Source organism: Colletotrichum orchidophilum (assembly GCF_001831195.1).
Source record: "Colletotrichum orchidophilum strain IMI 309357 chromosome Unknown Scaffold_72.1, whole genome shotgun sequence".
Lineage (NCBI taxonomy): Eukaryota > Fungi > Ascomycota > Sordariomycetes > Glomerellales > Glomerellaceae > Colletotrichum > Colletotrichum orchidophilum.
Genome location: NW_019173028.1, coordinates 231,662 through 250,760, shown reverse-complemented (window position 1 = coordinate 250,760; position 19,099 = coordinate 231,662). Strand labels below are relative to the sequence as shown.

Here is a 19,099-nt window from a genome sequence, read left to right as displayed (position 1 = left end):
ATAAAGGTCGCTGGGTGTCTGTTAGCACCACTGGGCGTAGAGCATAGGCGGCATCACTGCGGGGAAAGGGCGGGGAGGGTTGGAGTGGTATTTTTTCTTTCCTTCTTTTTTTGAGTTTCGCGTCCGCGAGATGACTTGCAGCAGTTGTGGATTCTGGCGATGTTTCCCGATCTGCCACGGGTGATGTGACCTGACAGTGCGCTAGCCCTATTGACCCGATAGAGTACCGTGCATGCTGGCACGTGCACAGCTCAATTGACAGTGGAATTTATTAGCTGAATCACGGTTGAGTTAGTGAAAGGGGTGGGTTGAGGATAGGGTCAGGATTGGTTGAAATCCGAGCACGGAAAGGAGTAATAGATAGCCCGGGGCGGATTCGCTGTCATTCATGCGGAGCACGTGCCATCGTGCACGGTGCTCCCGGGTTACTTTATCCGAACATATACACTAATTATTCGTGGACTCCACGAGTGATGTCACTCTTGGCTCTTAGCCGATCGTCATAAGGGACGATCTTTGGTGGGGTTTTCCTACTTGCGACGACTTTGCCTCAGACCGCACACCACCGCGTCGAATCCGCCAGTTCGGACGTGGTTGTGTCGTGCGTCTGATCTGCAAGAGGAAAGTTACAATTTCTGGTGTAAAGGATGGTGGGACGGAAGTTGGGACGTTGGCAAAGCTGACCTGGGAAACCTGTCTACATTTGTATTCAGCTGTCAAATTACATAACGAGGAATCAGACGACGGACATGGAGAATGGAAGGAGCGGGACAGCATGTTTCGTATTAAGACGCGCATTTTCACGGTTACGTAGGCAGAGGGAGGGTATAATATGCAAAGAATAAGTATTGAACATTGAAGTGTTTTAAACTTTGTACAAGAACATGCAAATCCCAGGGTTTGGGGGTGTCAAGCCCTTTTTTTGTGAAACTGTGAGGTCCGTTTCCGAACCATCTCGTCTTTCTCTCTCTCGTCCCTCCTCCTCCTCCTCCATCTCGTCTCAAAAAAGGTGACTGGGGTATCAGATGCGAGTCCGAAGTCTACTATAAAACTCTAAATTCCACTTTAGAAGCGCTTGCGAAGGGCCCGCTTGGCGTTGCGCTTGCAAGGGGACTATTGAGAAATAAGGGGTTAGCTCATTGTGAACAACTTTCAACAGGTTTCAATCCGAACTTTCCAGTCTACCACCACGAGAGTAGATTTGGAAAAAAGGATGGGGATGTGAGATGTGTAATACTTACAGGAGAAGAGGGCGTAGCGGAGGGGGTGGCGGCGACGGGGTCGGCGGTCTGATCGGAGCTACCAGCGGCAGGGGCGGAGGGGGTAGCGGAGGCGATGGCAGAGGTCACGAGGGTGGTTGGCGCAGCAGCAGAGGGAGCAGCGGCAGAGGGAGCAGGAGCGGGCGCGGCAGAGCCGGAGCCGGAGCCGGACGTGAAGTCGACGCAGGACATGTAGGTCTGGCCGGCCTCGGCAGAGTCCCACCACCACTGGAGAACGCAGTTGCCGGCGGTGCCGCAGGTGGCGGGGAGGGAGTTGGGGAGGGTGACGCTAAAGGCGGTGTTGTTGGCGGCGACGCCGGTCTTGGTGGAGGCGTAGTTGGTGAAGGAGATGAGGGGCGATCCGATGATGGAGTTGGCGGTGGTGTCGACGACGGAGACGTTGGCGACGCCGGTGTGGGGGGCGCGGATCTCGACCTTGAAGTCGACGGTCTGGCCCGGGGTGTAGCTCTGGACGTTGGCGGTGTTGTCGGCGAACTTGTAGCCCTTGCACTGGTAGAGCTCGCACTTGGTGGGGTCGAGGCTGCTGCCGGCCTGGTTGGCGAGGCCCTGGATGTTGCCGTACGGGTCGGCCTGCTCCGTGTTCCACATGGTGTCGCCGCAGGCCGCCTTGAAGGCATCGCCGGCGGAGCGGGGGGTGGGCGAGGTGACCTTGCCGTGGGCCGAGACGGCGGCGACGAAGGAGAGAACGGTGAGGATGTTGGACTGCATTTTGGCTGATTTCTACGCGGTAGAGATTGGCTTGATTTTAAAAAAGGAGGGTTTGACGGTTGGGAATTTTGTTTCGCAATGTTCTGTAAAAAGCTCAAAAAAAAGAGTGGCTTGTGTCTAGCACAGCTGTAAAGAGAGTGTTGAAAGAATGAACGTGAATGAAAATTCGGACAAGTTTGGAATGGGACGAGGAGATAGGATCAGGGAGATGAGGAGAAAGAGTTCGAGGCATGGCGGAGGCTCTTATACGGTTGGACTGACAAAACCGTTGTGTGGCCTGCCGTCACAGGGTGTGGGTATCATGGGCGACCCATTCTAGACCCAGCTATGGACGCGGAGCAAACTGATAGTACATACTGTGGACGAACAGAAAAGAAAGCCCAGGCCAGCATTGGGTCGGTCAGTCAGTAGTCAGTCAGTCGGGTACGGGATGAGACCGTACTACCGTACGGATAGAGTAGACACAAGACAAGCCGGCCACCAAGAGCCCAGAGATGTGATCCATCCGTGGTCCTGGAACATGGCAGCCAACGATCCCCAGTCAGCTCCACGTGGAGGGAATGGCGGCGATTGGGCGGGTGACGGACAGGGCTCCCACAACGGGCAGTAGTCGCCCAGTTGTTTAATTTGAGTGAGGCTAGGTGGGCACTTGTTGGACTGAGCCTTGCTTGTCTTTGGCTGATGTTCCTTTTGCGCAGACGCCCACGAGGAGAAGGAGGGGAGGGAAGGGGTGGGCGTCGTCATGACATAATCCTTGCTTCACCCTTTCCGCTCCTGAACCGGGATGGCTGAAACGGCGCCATCACGCATCTTTCAGGCGGCTCCGCCGTGTCACCCCCACCGCCTTGCTTCTTCGATTCTCTCGGTGTCGGTTGTCGTAGATTGGGTGATGCCCTTGTCGTTGCGGTACAAGTCATGATCCTCCCTTCGTCCCATCTTCGGTTGCTCGGCCTTTCGCATCTTCGATGACCCCAACGGGAGATGCGTGAGGATCGTCGACAACCTGGAACGTCCCTGCAAGCGAGAAATTAAAGGTCGATGCGCTCGTCTTTAAGGGGGATGACGGTCCATGTTTCCTTGTGCCCGTCTAGAAAGATATTTGAAATGTTGTGCGGATTGTTGGCCTGTTTCGAGAAGCTGACTCCGTGGTTCAATCTCGATGTGAGCTGAAGGCCCTTTGTCGTCCCAGACACGGGCGAAGAGAGTAGGTATCGTATTCGTCGAGACTTGACCGCATCAGTCATCATCGCCCGGAATTACCTGACCAATTGGTAAGATGGTAACGCGATGCACTGCCGTACAATCTGGATGCATCTCACTTGGAATGAGATGGTTCTCTACTGCGACGTCACTTCGTCCAGCTTGTTCAAACGTCGCGTTCACAATGTCCTCTCTGCACGGCCGCATCCCGTGGCAACAACGCGGAGCGCATCTTTTCATCAACCTCTGACCGAAGCCTTTGCCCCTGTGGAACTCCACCATACCCAACTTGGCTGCCAGGTCGTGGGCCACTTCAGGGCGCGCGTCATACTGGTCCTCTCTGCTCTCGGAGTCTCATACGCGGCCAAGTGGGGACCATAATAGAACGCACACGCGGACTTTCAATTTTCTATACCACGGCAACCACACATTTACGACCGATAATGGTGTCAAAATCGTCTTGATATCCAAAACAAAATCTCCAATCACTATAAACTTGTAGAGAGATATAGTGTAATGTCTATTTTACTTATAAAGTTTAGCTATAGTGCTCGAAGGGCAGATCAGTCTAGTGGTGCGGTGATGCGCTGACAGGGAAAGTCTACGCTCTCTTCTGGTCCCCACTTGCTGGCCTGGCGGGTTGTCGGTGAGCAGACTGGCTGCCCGGCTAGAGCGGTAGGGCCTCCTCGGACTCGTTTCTTCTTCTCGCCTTCTTCGTCCGATCGTGCCCACATCGTGGATCCGAGGTAGGGTCAAGGGCGCTAAACCTTGTCCCACCAGCGGGGCCGGGATGCCGGGCCAGGCCTGCCCCCTCTTCTTTCTGAGCCTTGAGCCCGTTAGATTGGGACGTTTGAATTTTTGCTGCTAACGTATGGAGGTGATGCAGGGGCCAAATGTATTGAGGGCTTCCAGGAACCCTTGTCGCCGCCGTGTGAGGACCACAAGCAGACAGACGCGAGCGGCTTATAACCGGTCTCAATCCGTCGTCTCCTTTATTTGCACCTACCTAATCGAAGCACTTTTCAAGCAATTAACAAGATTAGATAGGCCAATGTCCAATCAAAATTTGATTAGTTCATCATCGGTGCCACGACGTCGAGCAAAAGTCCGAGTCCTTCACACAGTGTCAGCGGTCCCTGGAAGCCCTCAATACTTTGGGCCTCTCTGCCTTCGTACAGGTGAGGAGGGATGAGGCAGGGGGCAGACGCCCGACAAAGAAAAGGGGATGGGCGCTGGATACACCGTAGGCAAGCGAGAACGAGGCTCCAGCTGGGTATGTGATGGAGAATGTGGGAGATGAAATGCATTTTTTCTTAAAATTCATGGGATGAAAGATGGAGAAACAGGAGCCGAGGCCCCTCCACATTCCCGCACGCCCAAGACCTCCATCCGCTTGATTCGGTCACTGACCGATTCTATCGGCCGAGTGGGGATGACATCGGTAATCAGAGGTTTTCCCCTTTTCTTTTGGCACTGATGCAGAGCTGATGTCTCAAGTAAAGATGCTTGGAAGGACCTATGAGATCAATGCAAGAAGCCGCCTACGGTGCATATCACATCTACCCTGGTAATAAGTAGATTTGATTCTAGGCTCGATGATGAGGATGTTTACTTCTGCATCAGGTTGACAAGCCTTTCTTATTTCTCTACAAGGCAGAAGACTCGGACATACTATGTAGACGCACAGCTGCTCAAAGACGCTGCTGGGGCTAAAACGTCAGCTGTCAAAATAGAGACGTCCACATCAGCGCCCAGTGAGATTGAGACAACTGAAGAGGGAAATCGTTCAAGATCAATGAGTACCCCCCTTCGTCGTGTGCTCACTAAGCACTGGTGAAAAGGCTTCAGTGTCATGCTTTATGGCTTAATTATGAATGTTTTGCAGATTTCGGCACTCACACCAGGGATCGAATGAGACTAAAACCCGTGCTCCAGACGACTCCTTGTTGATTACTGTTCTCTAGCCGAGCATTCAAAAAATGGACGGTCGTGAATCCTCGTCTTGACGGCTGTTCTCATAGTTCCCACCCCATAGGTATCTCTGGCTGTCTGAGGTTGAGTATGCTTGATTCGGTAGGGCATCCTCCTCCCGGGCCGCAGGTACGGCCCCCCCTTTCAGATGCCGCGCCATCCGTCTTACGCGCCAAGTGGTTAATCTGACACGGTCCTTGCAGCTGTGACGCCGCCAGAGGTCAGCCTAGCAGTGGTTCCGGCCGGAAGCCCATTCTGCTGGTCGACATTACGGCCTCCCTGATCGCCTCTATTGTCAGTGCCTTGAGATCCAGAAGTGGATGTTCCAGTTGCTGAGCGGACACCAGCCGTCAGCGTGTTTTTTGAAACCAGCGCGACGGCTCTTGACGATGTCCACTGTCCATGGAAGGATCGACCAACAGATGACATAAAAAAAATATGCCGCCTCTATTCACCAGTTTCACTAACCACAGAGAGCGAAGCATGGATCTCACTATTTCCGTTGTTCTATCGGCCAACAGCCCGGCGGTGCATTCTCTTAACACGCCACATGAAGACAATTCTGGCGCGCTAGGCATAGCTTGCCACCCGGCGCTCTTCTCTTTTCATGTTTATGCTGTGTTTCCTCACATTTATTACCGTTCAGAGTGCTGTGACACTGTTGCTTTCTGGCGCTTATCGGCTGCCGGCGGCTAGTGCTATTCTTTAAGTGACTAACGCTGACTGACTTATCATTCTCAAACACGTTACCCCCACGGAGGCGGATTAAGGGGCCAGGTGTGTGATCACTTCAAAACAGGCATCCAGGCCTCGTAGGGAGGTAGTAGCAATGACTGAGAGGGAAAGAGCCATATCATTGTCTACATACGGGGTCCAGATTCAGTTTCAAGATGATAGAAGGTACTCTTCGTAGATACTTGGTACTTAATTTCAGAAACGAACATGATATCAAATTTGGTGTCCCTTGCTGCGCTTCTTCTCATGCCCTTGCCATTATTTGATTCTCAGATCTGCCCACTTCTCTGTATGCAGAATTCAATCGTCATCTCTTGAAGACCTCCAGGACATCAACGAGGACAGGCAGTATTTGAAGATTTATACAATGGCATTAATACTTAAGAAGACAGGATTTGGATTTTTTCACTTCATAAGGTTGCATCTAAAGTTGTTTGTTGCCTCTAACCCTCAAGTTTTGTTGAATAATCTACAACTTCGCCCTAATCAGCAGTTTGAGACTGTAAATCCTGCCCACGACGACACCTCAAGCCTACATGTACCTCTCATTGTGGAGATACTTACTACCACTCTTAATTTATTTGATTTCATCTTATAATGTACTGCTCATCCAGAGGAATCTAGAATACCTGAACCGTCTCAAAAAACAGCTTAGGTGGGTCACTTCACAAACCTAGTTTTTGTAATTGAGTGCAAACCTACCGGGAGAGTCGTGGGGCGCCGACCAGCGAGAAGACATGGCGATGAAATGCCCCCTCTAGTAGGTAGGAAATGGTAAAGCGCCTCATGAGCTTTGACAGAGACAACATGAGAATGCGGGGTGCACAAGTGATTATCCCGTCCTGGCGATGTTGACCCTTTGTCCGCTGCCATGGTGGCTACGTGCGCGTAATACCACGCCGACGAATCAGCCCCCTAGCTCTCTGCCTTGGAAGACGTCCGAAGCTTCTTTCATGAGGTGCTGCGCGGGGCGGAAGACGGCGTCCGAGATGAGGTCAAGTTCCGACGCTGCCGCGGGGAAGTTGCAGATGACCAACGGGATGGGCGATTCGTCTTCGAAGTTGTGAAAGTGCTGGACGATTCTTTCGTCGTCGATAAAGGGGGGCTGTAGTAGCTTGGATGTAGCACGAGCGCGCGAGATGCGTTGCTCTCGGCGGCGTCTTTGCCGAGTTGAAGAATGTCGCATGTCGACTGGGCTCCACATCTGGCAAGCAATGAAATAACTCGACATCGTGTTCCTCTCAGCCGATGGTATCGGCTGCGCACTGGATCATGGAATTGCGTCTTTCTCTAGTCTGGTGCGCTGCTTCCCCGTTGGATCCGTGGCCGATGATGCCTGCTTCACCAGCGCTTATCCATCTGACGAAGTGGCGTTCGAGATTATTTGTATCACGTTCCTCGGACTCCACGAGGAATTCAAGGGTAGGAACGTATACTCCTTCGGGGAGGCGATGACGCTATGATTTGGGGGCACCGTGTAAGGATCCCAACAGCGGAGTCGTAACCAGGGTGGCAGCGGGCATCCTGGAATCTGGGGCTCAGATAGTGCGCTGCTAAGAATATCAAATCTGCTGGGGGAAGAAGTGCCGCTTGGCTTTTATACACAGGGCTGGAAACGTTGAGAATATTAAAACGTTGATCTGACTACTAAGTAAGTGCGGTTCCGACAACACTGTGAGTGCAAAGAGCAAAGTGCTACACTAAATCAAGACGGATTGAAGACCGAGAGCACCCTGAAATGCTTTGAGGTTTACACTCGGTTTTAGAACCCTCGACTCGATTATAAGGAGTAAGCTCCGCCTTAGTATGGATGATGATTGGGCTGTTGCTTTTGAGTTTTTCGTTTGCTTGGTTTCCAGCCTCGTGGGTATGCCAACGGGCTTCGCAACAGGATAGAGTTCATGATGGGACGTCTTTTTAGAAGTAACGGAGTGTCGGAAGCATCGGCCCCGGGATCTCCTGTCCGTTGAACAAGCGGCTTGAATAAACTTGGCGAGAGGCTGCACATTCAAACTGGCATCGGTTTGCAACTCTGCATGAGGTTGGCTACTCTACATATTGACACTATATCGTGCCACTTTCGACCAAGCGGCTGGATATGGGTATGTGAAGTCCGGAGTTGATCCGCAACGCTGCCAGATTTTTGACTTCAATACCTCGCACGTGCGCCACCACACCATCCCACGGGGAGCGTTCCTTCGTCACCTGCGTCTAGCTTCCCGCTGAAGACTCTTGTACAAGCTGATCAGTCCCTAGGCTGATCTAGACTCTGTAACGCTGCTCTCGGGCAGGAGGGGTCCTTTCTGAATTATATATCGGGTCTAAGAAACTCCGTAAGGCTTGCATCAAAAGGTGATTGAAATTAAGGTAAAGTCCCAGTTTGATCACATCAGCCTTGGTGATGAGCTACCCTTTTTGCCTTGTAGAAGGCTTCAGATCTCTCGTCATGAGCGGAATACTTTTAGAGATAAAGCTGATTGAACTCATCCCGCTGCAATTGGGGTGCCAATCACAATGGATTGCACGGCTGGCAGAGTTGATGAACGAGATTTCCTAGATAGATGTCACCAATCAAGCTCTCCTCAGAACTTGGTACACTATCGACGGTCAATTAATGATCACTTAAAACCTACTTCTATTTTTTCCTATTCCGGTTGATTTCAGTGTGTATATGCTCCATAATTTATGATTTGAACGCCTTGTCTAATGCGGCTGGAAGTTGGAAAACAAATCAGATGTCTCGTTCATCGAATGAAATCGCATGGGTCTGCAATGAGTGGGTTTTTCGTAACACGATTGGCTGCCATCGCCATCTCCACCTCAGGTTGCGACCAGCGAGTGGGAATGCCAGGCGTTGTGGCAGAGTGGTCTAATGCGCAAGACTAGAAATCTTGTTCCTTCGGGAGCGTCTGTTCGAATCAGGCCAACGTCGTTTACCTTTTGCTTCTTGAAGATGTGTACTCTTTTAATGAAGAATATTGTTCTTTTCAGTTCGCATACATGACTCTGTTTTCAAATCGCACTTGCGATAGGCAGGCTTTTTGTCCCCTCGCCCATGTCGGGCATACACCTTGCGAGGCACACAGCCAGCTTTGCGAACAAGATTCCCCACGCAATCACTTCAAATCATGATTGAGAATCTTCCTAACCAGTGGATCGAAATCATTTCAAATACTTGGTCCTGGCGTCTAAGCCGTTAGCAGTTTTCTCAAGGATACATGACCGCGCCCAATTTGACAGTGTATGTTCACAAACTTATGGTAGGGGCTTCATGACCTTTCATTTCATTCCAAGTCCTCGACGAATGTTGGACGTGTGCCTCATGGTCCTCCTCTTTCAGGTAGAAGTTCCAGTCAACTCACGGGTGTCTGCCCCAAAACCAGGCTAAAGAAACACCTATCAAAGCCCCGTCTTGTATATCTCTCTCCATCTCGGACTCGAGCCTGTCAATGTCCTGAGAACTTTGGAGGGTGTCAACACCTCCAGCCTCAAGAATAGACAGCATCACCGGCCGAATGATCTCGGTGGCTATCTTTCTCATCGACTCTCGCATCATACCCTCGATGCCGAAAGTGTTCCAGACCTTCTCGTCGATATCCGTAAAGCCGGCATCGCGGAGCACAAGAGGAAGTTGCGCGGGCATACTGCATCGCGTTATCATGATAGAACAGGATAGGAAACCAGAAACCATGTAGAATATACGCAGAAGCTTCGTGAAGGCTTACAAAGGATTGCGGCCGACTTTTAGTGACCACAGCAGCCTGATCCTGGACCACTCATCGAAAGCGCAACTAGGCGGGACGCACTTCCAAGAAGTCTCACCCGCTTCCTCCCAGTGGATGTATCCCCCGGGTCGCAGTAGGGTAAACGCGTTCGACGCCACGGTTTTCCAGTCCTCCTTCCGCATTCCCGACCCAATCAACCGTATGTGAACCATGTCGAATGACCCATGCATTCCATCTGGGAATGATTTCAGAGCATTGTGTTGCAGCAGAGAAATGTTCGGAGGCAGAGCTGAAGGAGGTGGAAACTTGGTGGTGTCCATATCGATGCCTCGCAACTCGGCGGAAGGGGGGAGCAACTTGGCCATGTCTCTGAGCCAAATACCAGTGCCGGTGGCGATCTCTGCGACGCGTGGGGTCTGCTGGTTTGTGAGATGCGTCAAGACTTCCTGGGGACAGAGTCCGCCGCAGAGAGGCAGAAAGATATTCTTGTGGTTGTACTCGAGTCGATCACGCTCTTTGGTGAGGTCGCCACGGTTGAGGGCGTAGACAGTATCTTCGCCCTTGTTCCATGGCTCCAGACCGGCAAACGACTGCGAGTGGGATACTGCTGTCATGATGGTGAAATTCAAATCCACAGGATACCGTCGAGAGTATTCTTTATAGAGTGCCTTGTAGACAGGGAGAGAGGTGGTTGAGGTCCGACGGGCTTTATGTATCCAAGATCACACGGAATGGGGCTTTCAGCCGAGGCAGTGATTAAGTTGAAGACATGAGAAGCTCTGGCCAATCGCTCAAGGACTTTTTATCAACGTTTGAGCTGCATTTACGTATTAGGCTTTCGGCACTTGGTCATCAGAATCGCAATTGGTTGGTGATGTGTCATCCATGGATAGCTCCAAAGATTTACCAGCATTTTACAAGGAGGCTAAGAGGAGCTTGTTCAGTTGAGCACCTTCTGGATCGGCAACTTCGGCGCATGATCTCGGGCTCCCATGCTGTCGATGCCTTGCATGCGCAGAAAGGTGAAAAGTCGGCGGCGCGACGGCTACATGAAACCTTGACATAGGCCCATGCAGCCGCTGACTAAAAGGGATGACTTCGAGATGCCAGAACGAATGCGAACATTTGCGAAAGCAAGTCGACCTGAACCCTTCAAAAGAATCCCGTGTCATGACGGTTCTTCCAATGCATTCTTCTTTTCGGACCTGAATGTGAAGGGCTAGCTTACATAAGGTATGTGGGCAACAGTGCCAACCAGGCAACCAGGGTCCAGCACACCTACCCAAGTAGGCCCAAAGGCCCGAACCGAAGTTGTTGACGCAAGAGGTACTTACGTGACTACAAGTACCCGACTTGTAGGTTTGCTGTATCTAAGAAGTATGGGTATCACGCGTACGTCACCCTGGGCCCGACTCGGTGGGAGACCCGGAAGATGTGTGGATACCTCTGCCGTATCCTCCGACTCCGGACCCACCGGTCGGGATTGATATGCCTCACATCATTGGGATAAGACCTCCGGACCATGTCCGCGATGCGACGCAAGCGGCAATCTGGCGCTTGTCAAACGTGCGAGACATGACAGCCTCTCAGATTTCAGTCTGGGGACGGGGAGGCTAGACTGGTTATTCTGGTTGCAAGCAGTGCGGCTCTTTCGTTCAGCTCTCAGGTGAGGGCCTTTGTGTCCGCGAGCTAAAGGGTAAGTTTTCTTCGAGTGGGCCCGTGGTTTGCGAAAAACTTTTCGGAGCCGGCGTGGAGCGTCCGGCACCTTATCGGTGCCACGTTATTTAATGTCGATTTCTTTGAGCAATTTTTCATGTCAGGATGTGTTCATTGAATGATCTGCCGCTGCCAAGCTATAAAGAACGCCTGTCCCGGTCCTCGTCAGCCGCGCTGGTATCCAATTCAGCATCATTCGTGACAGACGACGGGACATCTTCATCAGAGGTCCGAACTTGACGGTCGAAAACCAGACAGAATGACGATTGATAACCTAATAGCGTTCAGGAATACGAAGTACTTCTATTTCCCAGAAGCTTTCGTGTTATGTCTAAATACCAGCGACAACTCAGTCTACCCATTGGCCGTCGATGACTATTCCTGTCAATACTTTGACTCGTGTGGTTGTGACGTTGTGCTCCTGGTATCCCGCCCCACAACCAATATGGCCATTCCTAGCCCACAATGTGCACTCATCCAGGGCCCTCGGGTTCATCTCCAATGTCCAGGGGACTAGGCTGTGCCATCAGATCCGTATCTTCACTCTGCGTCTGCCCTTTCTCACGATCCAACCTTTCGAGAAGTCTTCTGCTGGTCCTGGCCGCCCGTCTGGCTTTTCTTCTGGATTTTGACTGGCTTTTTGCTTCTCGATGGGCTGCGTGTTGAGGTTCTTCCATTTGCCGAATTTCCCCCCGGGTTAATGGCCGAGGCGCCCGTGCTACGGCTCTGAGCAGGTTCAGTAACGCTTCATGATGCCCTGACGGATTTCGCTCGGCATCAAATACCGCTATCATGAGTAGCGCTCGTAGACAATAGTGAGCATCGTTTCCAGCGGCATGCAGGTTTGCATAGGGTATTTGTAATGCTTCGAGTAACTTCTCCAAGCTATACCGATAGTATAGCTCAAGAGGAGACTATGCAGCCTTGTTGGTATCGATAACGTAAAGTGATTGAGTTGGGAGATCGATTTCGAGATGCTGAAGAATCTTGAAGTCTGAGTGTGTACCATGAAGGACAAGAATGTAGTCCCTTTTTGATAGTAGAACATCCATTCTCGGTTTAAGCTCGGAAATGCCGACAGGTTGTGACAAGCCGAAAATGAATTTTTTTGATGCCTTTTGACAATAAGCCGACTCTCCCACTGTGAACTGATATGATGTTATAGCTTCTTGATAATTTGCTGCAGTTGGGTTTAAAAGCATGTCTTCCAGAATCCTGGTGTCTAATATGGAGACTCCAATATGTAGCTGTTGGTCCGCGATAAGCTGCTCGTATCCTTGATATGTGTCAATATCGAGCCCGACAAAGAGAACATCCCTCATGGAAGATCGCTGAAGCCTATTATCAAGGCTTTTTGGTTGAAAACTTGGTACTGAATCGACAACGCTGTATCCAAGGAGTTGCCGGAGAACAAGTGTTTCGTCTCTCAAAAGTCCTAGATGGGCTGGTGGTGCTGATTTTCGGTTATCGCGGCTAGATAGCATGGCGTTGTTGGTGAGTATCTAGTTCCAAGGGCCAGAAGAAGAAGTGAGGAAAACTTGGTGTCTGAGGCAACTGACGATATGGATGATGCGACACAATCGTCGACCGAAATAGCTGCACGTCTCGCTCGCGCCTTACGGATTATGTTGATGGCCTTCACCTTTGTAGGTCTCCAGTACGCGTTCTGGGTCACTGGCTACGAAGGAATCTATGACAAGGGATAGTTTAGTTGCCCGATAAATTACACTGTGGACAAGCTAAAAGGTGGGAGACCTCAAAGCTTATGGTGATCAACATGACCTTGATGGCGTACCGGTCGTATTTTTTAGATGGACCACATCAGAGGGTTTATAATCAACAAGCAAGGCCAATCTATCAATATCTTGAAATCTGAGACGGTCTTCAAGCGATAGACTGAATATCACGTTTTAAAGACGATGCGAACATCGCTTCTGGCGGTTTAGTACTTCCTCGCATCTAAAGTCGGGAACTTATTGAGCCCGACTTTATACTTCATGCTTAGGTCATACTCGCTCATCGACGATAGGTCGCGCGTGAGCCAGGAGATGGAAAATGACGCTCATCATGAAGAAAATGAGCTTGTCTTTAGTCAGCTCGTCCCAATATTCTTGCTCATCATCCCCTTCATGGGGCTCTTTGAGTCTTATGCAAGGCATTCGAAGGCGGTCAATGAGTCCGAAGCTAAGGAGCTGGAATGCTGTACATTGGAGGGACCTTGAGACAAATTGTTTCATGCGAGTGGTGAACCTTGAGGGAGAAATGGGACAAAAGGAGGAAACAAAATGACGTACTGTACGACTTCTGCTGAGGCTAGGTGGGGGATACTCAGAGATGTGGAATACCATAATTCGCCGAAGATCGGATTGATTTCGTGTCAGAGGAAATGCCAGCTTGTTGGTCAAAGCAACATGGCGGTGTTCATCGTGTGTTCTCCCTCAGGGTTGGCCAGCACGTCCCGCCGTTGCCTCTCCCGGCGGTGCCACGGATCATCGAAGCGTTTGACACTTCAACCACCACGGGGCGCAAGGTGAGAAACCGCCAGCCCACTTGTCGGGCAAGGCTAACATCGTGCGAGACATGAAGAAGCCACAGTAGACGGACAGTCGACATGAAAACGTCCAGATAGCATGAGTTAGGTTGTGGATCAAGGCTGAATGGTAGGGAAAAAAGGTGCAGGCACCGAATTGCCCGGCGCTCAACGCTAGATGGCGCATGTCTCATTCCCCGGCCTCACACGCATGCCAATGGGAATGCCACATTCCTGACACTTTGGCTTTGACGCTAAGTCCGCCCAGTCACCTCTCCCAAACGCGTCCGGCGTAGCGGAGGCTGAGCGAGGGGCGCGTCTTACAGGCCCCGACACGAGATGATGAGAAGGCGGGCCGAGGATGCCAGTCAGAGGTGGAAATCCGTCCTTCACCATGCGAAGCAGTTGAGCATACAAATTCCTTGCCGCGGCTTTTCTTGAGATGTCACAGAACGAGTCTGCGTCGTTCCCGTTGCTCATGCAGATCAGAGATCGCCACAGCGAGTTGGCCTCCTCATAGCCACATACCTCACCGCGCAAACCCAGGGGAGACCATTGGCCCTTCGCCAAGCCACACGATCCGAGGCAAGAGTACATCGGTGAATTTGATATAAGACGACCATCGCTCCTTATCCACGCAGAAAGTTAAGGACCAGACGAAATCAAAACGTGCATTCACCTTATAAATCATCGTCATTACTCACCGTCACCTCCCTTGCCCGTGTCACGCCTCGGCGACTTCGCCCGCGGCCATATCAACCCGTCCGTCACCCGGAATTCTCGAGGCAGATACATCATCCACACTCACACACACACACTTGCACAAACTCTCGAAATGCGTTCTTCAACCTACATCTTCGCGGCCCTCAGCGCCACAGCAAACGCTCTCCAAGCACTGGAAGTACCCAACCGGGCTCACGAGGCCATCGCAGCCGCCAACGCAGCCATCAAGGATCGCCGCGACCTCAACTCTTGTAACTCGGTCGCAACGTCCCTCCTCCCCAAGATCACCGACGGCGTCCCCACACCGCCCGCCGATGTGGCCGCCTACATCGCGCTCTCGGTGACCATCACGGACGCCTGCTCCGACCCGACGATTACGGGCTCCGTCGGCTCCGCCTACTCGACCTACGCCTCGTCGTACACCTCGTGGCGCGACAAGCACATCACCGACTTCCGCGCGCTGTGGCAGGCCTGCAGCGACGTGCCGGGCGTCGTCGACGTCCTTCCTACTGGCACGAACCAGTGCAGCTCGGTCGTGGCGCAGATTACCAGCGCCGGCCCGGTCAACGGGGGTGGGTCAGGAAACGGTGTCGGGGGATCGCACAACGCGGCCCGGCCTAGGGAGACCGGGGCGGTCGTTGCGGCGGCGGCTATGGCTGGTTTTGTTGTTGCTGCCATTCAGTGAGAGCTGGGGCACAATATTTGCTTTTGACTTGGGGTAATGAATTTTTGTTGCGGATGAGAGTTCTCATTGACACTTGTAGTTGATACCTTGAGTTGCTTGAGTTGAGGAGGAAATAATGAGGATCATGATGGAGCGGGGGATGTTCACGGCGTTTGGAGATATCAGACAAAATGATGAAGAAATTTGCTTGCTTTCATTCCCCATTTGCCTGATGCTGTGCACTATGACTCCGTATACGCCCGCTCCTCCTGGTATCTCGATGCTTCCTCCATGTCTTTGAGCATTTGACATTATCATTAGTATATGCTTCCCAATATCTACAGAAATCCCCCCATACCATCCCATTTCTACATCATAACAAAATCGCAAAGTTCCAGTTCTCCACAGTCTCGTGAGACTTTTTCAAGTCTCGCTTGAGCCAGCATCGCAGCTCCGCCGCCCCGTTGATCATCACGTTACCCCAAGAGACACCGGTACACTGAGCCGACTTTGAGCAGATCTCCATGCAGTCGCCCATGGTGCTCGCCTGCGTGTTGGACATATCGATGGCGCCGTCGTCTCCGCTGTAGTCCACACCGCACAGCCGGAGGAACCTCTTGTCGGAGCCGATGACGTTGTACACCGTGTTATCCGCGTCCGGGCAGATGGCGTTCCCGCTCGAAGTCGCCGTCGGAGACGGAGCCGACGTAGAGCTGCTGGTGACCGAGGTTGGTACCGTTGCCGTCGCTGTCGGGGTCGCCGTTGCGTCACTGCTTCGCGACACGGACGAGCTGGACACTGTGGGCACGATCATTGATAGTGTTGCCGTTGCGGAGCCCGCGCCCGTCGTTGACGAAGCAGAACTGGGAAAAGAGTTGTTAATGGACGACACAACGGGTAACTTCAGTTCAAGACAGGGAATCACATACCTCGTCTTTGTGGCGCTCCCGCCAGACTGATCCGACTTCTGGTTCGCGCCGATACCGACGCCGACGCCGACGCCAACTCCGACAACCACCGCAACGATCAGCGCGACGAGCAACCAAAACACCCACAGTGTCATGCCGCAACACTTGCGCTTCCTATTCCGGCCACTGTCCTCCTCGTCGTGATCGAATGCGCTCTGCCGGAACCCCCGCGCTCGGGCAGCTTTGTCGCCCTCTGGCAGCGGCGGTGTCCCCTCTCTGTAAAAGGTAAACTCCTCATTGTTCATCGGTGTCGTGTCGTCGCCGGCCCAGTATACGCTGGGAATGGACGCCTTTCCAAAGATGGATCCCTTCGCGCTCCGGATGGTAGCTGCTTTGCGGGGCGACGGCACGGTGCGTTTGGCCTGGAGGTCGCGGGGGACGATCGGATCCGGTTCGTCCGGCGGGGGAGGGCGGTCGTTCATCATCTTGTTCCCCGATGATCCTATTGCCACCTGGCCTGGACGTTTCAAGTCCCCCAAGTGCCCAATTTCTCCTCGATTCGTGGCAGTCTGGGGACCAGATTTGCGGGCTTGCAATGGTGCCAGAGTTGCTTTCTTTGGCAAGGCTGTTGTGGTTGTTGGGTTATACGGCGAGATCCCGCACCATCGTCTCGGCCTTCCCGGGACGAGACAGAGTTTCACAGCCTCCTCTGGCTGGTATAAAAAGAAACGAATGTATCTCGAACAAATGCGACGTTGTTTTAAACGAGCTGTAGGGGGCGCGCCCCGGAGCGCAATGCGGTGCGCTGCCGCGAATGAATTGTGTCGGCCTCTGCCGTTTCCCACCCCCGTCACGCTGAAGCGGAAAGGAATGACCGTCCTGTGGGATATTTCGCCTTCAAGTGAATGAATGAAATTGAACGAACGTAATTGAATGAATGAGAGTAAAGGAAGAAACAGGAAGAAAGGCGAGGGAAACGAAAAGTGGGCAAACAGAGTCAACCGTCCCGCGAATCCATGATCTGTTTAGGAAACTCCCCTCCCCCCTGCTCTGGGCGGTTTCTCCATCGATAAAAGACCTATATAAGAGAGCCGGAAGTGGTGGTACCCCTGTTGTGATAATTTCCCGCGGCCTGGGGGGATGATGTGACGGACAGTTGGACTAGGCCGCTTTGGCACGTCCAAGCAATCTACACCATGGAACCGTGGTTTTAGGGGCAAGGATCAGGTCGGTGTTGGTTATCTGAGATAGGAACCAACGTGAGAGGCAGCTGAGTTGGTACAGGTTGAGGCGGCCGGATTAAGAGTGAGAGAAGAACTTGACAAGAACTTGAAAAGATATTCAAAGATGGAATTCCGCAGCTGGAATGGGAAAACGGTGTCGTGTTTTGCCCATACATTTGGGATGTGCTTCTGGCTCAGCCGGGGAGTCCGACGCGACTGTGACCGACTCACCATTCCAAAAACCCCCGATGAAGAAAACACTCGGCGGGCTGTGTTTCCTCGAACAAGTTAGCCCCCCCATCAAAAGGAAAGGTCCTAGCGCATCCAGACCAGATAGATAAAAAGACGGGCATGTGCAAACCAGCCACCGGGTACTAAAGAAAGGCCTTGTTTGGGCGCGAAGGAGTTCTCATGCTGGCGCCGGAGTTTTGCACTTTGCGTCTGAGTCGACCCCCTCATCCCTCCCACAGTGATTCAACTTGGTCCTTTGCCCCCTCTTCTTTGCTTTTCTTCCCAAGACGACGGTCCGCCGTGCATGAGCCCGCGCCGCCGGGGAAATCTGTTCGCAGCTTTGGCGTGCTTGTGCTTTGCCTCGCCTCGATCGCTTCCGCTCTCCCGCAACGGGTGTGCTACACATTCGGCTGACGGGTGGTGCAAACTCTAGCCCCCCCCCCCCCTTCTTCTCCTCTCCTCCATCTGCAAAGAGGTTCGTTCGGTGCTTCACTCATATTCGTTGTCATGGTCACTTGATCCAAGATGCGGGAAGATAAGGTGAGCAGGAGCAGAGGTAAAGGGCAGAAGAGGAAGGGGAACCGTTGGAACTTTGGAGGAGTCAGGGCAGTGGTATGTGCGTGGAGGCAACTGGTCAAACTAGCAGAGTTTGCGATTCATGAATAGATCGTTCATCTCAACTTTTCGTCCCAACGGTGTCCCTGCGAGGAGCCCAACCTCGAAAATATTCCATGGGAAAACGAGGGAAAACAAGGGAAACAAGCTAGTAAAGCCTGCTTTCCAGCCTTGCAGAGCCCTTGCCGGCCTTCGAGAATAACAACAACATTCAACTCTTGACGCCCGATAATCAAACTCCCACGCCCAAAGCAACCTGCTTTCACCGCATTCCATGGCCAAAGCCCCTGTCCAAGCCCTAGTCGTTGTTTGCGAAAAGGTCTTTGCCAAAAGAAAATCCCCGAAGCCGCGGAATGCAGCCTAGATTCTTCTTCCACAGCCGCCGAAGCCTGAAGCCTCGTGCTCCTCCGCGAGTCTGCGTCACAGTAAACAGGTTCCCGTTGCCATTGGGAAATGAAGACGAGGTCGGACGGGTCTACTAGTCAAGACTGTCAAGGAAGCCCTTCGCTCTCTTGTCTCCCCTCCAGCCCCCAGTCCCAGGGCGATCGCTGCAAGTCGGGCATGAGGTGGTGTGGATCATCTCCACGAACATCCCGGCATTCCGCCCATCGGGCACCAACTCGAGGCCGCTCTCTCAGATGAAGCCCATCGACTACTCCCTTTCGAAGCTTCCTTTAAACATGCACGTCGTCCCGGGGCGGCTGCATGTTGCATGACTCCCGCAAGACCTTTCCTTGTCTACTTTACTCTGCGTTTCTGCTGTTCCGTTGGGGGAGATCTTCAGCGCCTATCCTTACCGTCCCATCCCGCTTCGGTACCAGACCAAAAGAGGGTGAAGCCATCGTCATTTTGTATATTTGCAGTGGAGAA

At 52.4% G+C, this 19,099-nt stretch overlaps 5 protein-coding genes across 5 annotated transcripts; 1 reads left to right on the top strand and 4 right to left on the bottom strand.

Annotated features, from left to right (window-relative positions):
- Nucleotides 1-1,065: 1,065 nt before the first annotated feature.
- CORC01_08494 (uncharacterized protein) lies at nucleotides 1,066-1,988 on the bottom strand (the record flags this gene model as incomplete). Its single annotated transcript, XM_022620124.1, has 2 exons — nucleotides 1,066-1,113; nucleotides 1,242-1,988. 2 exons carry the CDS (start codon nucleotides 1,986-1,988, stop codon nucleotides 1,066-1,068), a joined length of 795 nt encoding a protein of 264 aa, XP_022473436.1.
- A 4,813-nt stretch (nucleotides 1,989-6,801) lies between these two features.
- CORC01_08493 (dihydrodipicolinate synthase) lies at nucleotides 6,802-7,098 on the bottom strand (the record flags this gene model as incomplete). The annotated part of the gene is made up of 1 exon (XM_022620123.1): nucleotides 6,802-7,098. The coding sequence occupies one exon, from the start codon at nucleotides 7,096-7,098 to the stop codon at nucleotides 6,802-6,804; it is 297 nt and encodes a 98-aa protein (XP_022473435.1).
- A 2,154-nt stretch (nucleotides 7,099-9,252) lies between these two features.
- Nucleotides 9,253-10,233, bottom strand: CORC01_08492 (uncharacterized protein; the record flags this gene model as incomplete). The annotated part of the gene is made up of 2 exons (XM_022620122.1): nucleotides 9,253-9,538; nucleotides 9,620-10,233. The coding sequence occupies 2 exons, from the start codon at nucleotides 10,231-10,233 to the stop codon at nucleotides 9,253-9,255; spliced, it is 900 nt and encodes a 299-aa protein (XP_022473434.1).
- Nucleotides 10,234-14,700: 4,467 nt separating this feature from the next.
- CORC01_08491 (uncharacterized protein) lies at nucleotides 14,701-15,273 on the top strand (the record flags this gene model as incomplete). Its single annotated transcript, XM_022620121.1, has 1 exon — nucleotides 14,701-15,273. One exon carries the CDS (start codon nucleotides 14,701-14,703, stop codon nucleotides 15,271-15,273), a length of 573 nt encoding a protein of 190 aa, XP_022473433.1.
- A 352-nt stretch (nucleotides 15,274-15,625) lies between these two features.
- On the bottom strand, nucleotides 15,626-16,645 carry CORC01_08490 (uncharacterized protein; the record flags this gene model as incomplete). Its single annotated transcript, XM_022620120.1, has 2 exons — nucleotides 15,626-16,115; nucleotides 16,182-16,645. The coding sequence occupies 2 exons, from the start codon at nucleotides 16,643-16,645 to the stop codon at nucleotides 15,626-15,628; spliced, it is 954 nt and encodes a 317-aa protein (XP_022473432.1).
- Between the last annotated feature and the right edge of the window lie 2,454 nt (nucleotides 16,646-19,099).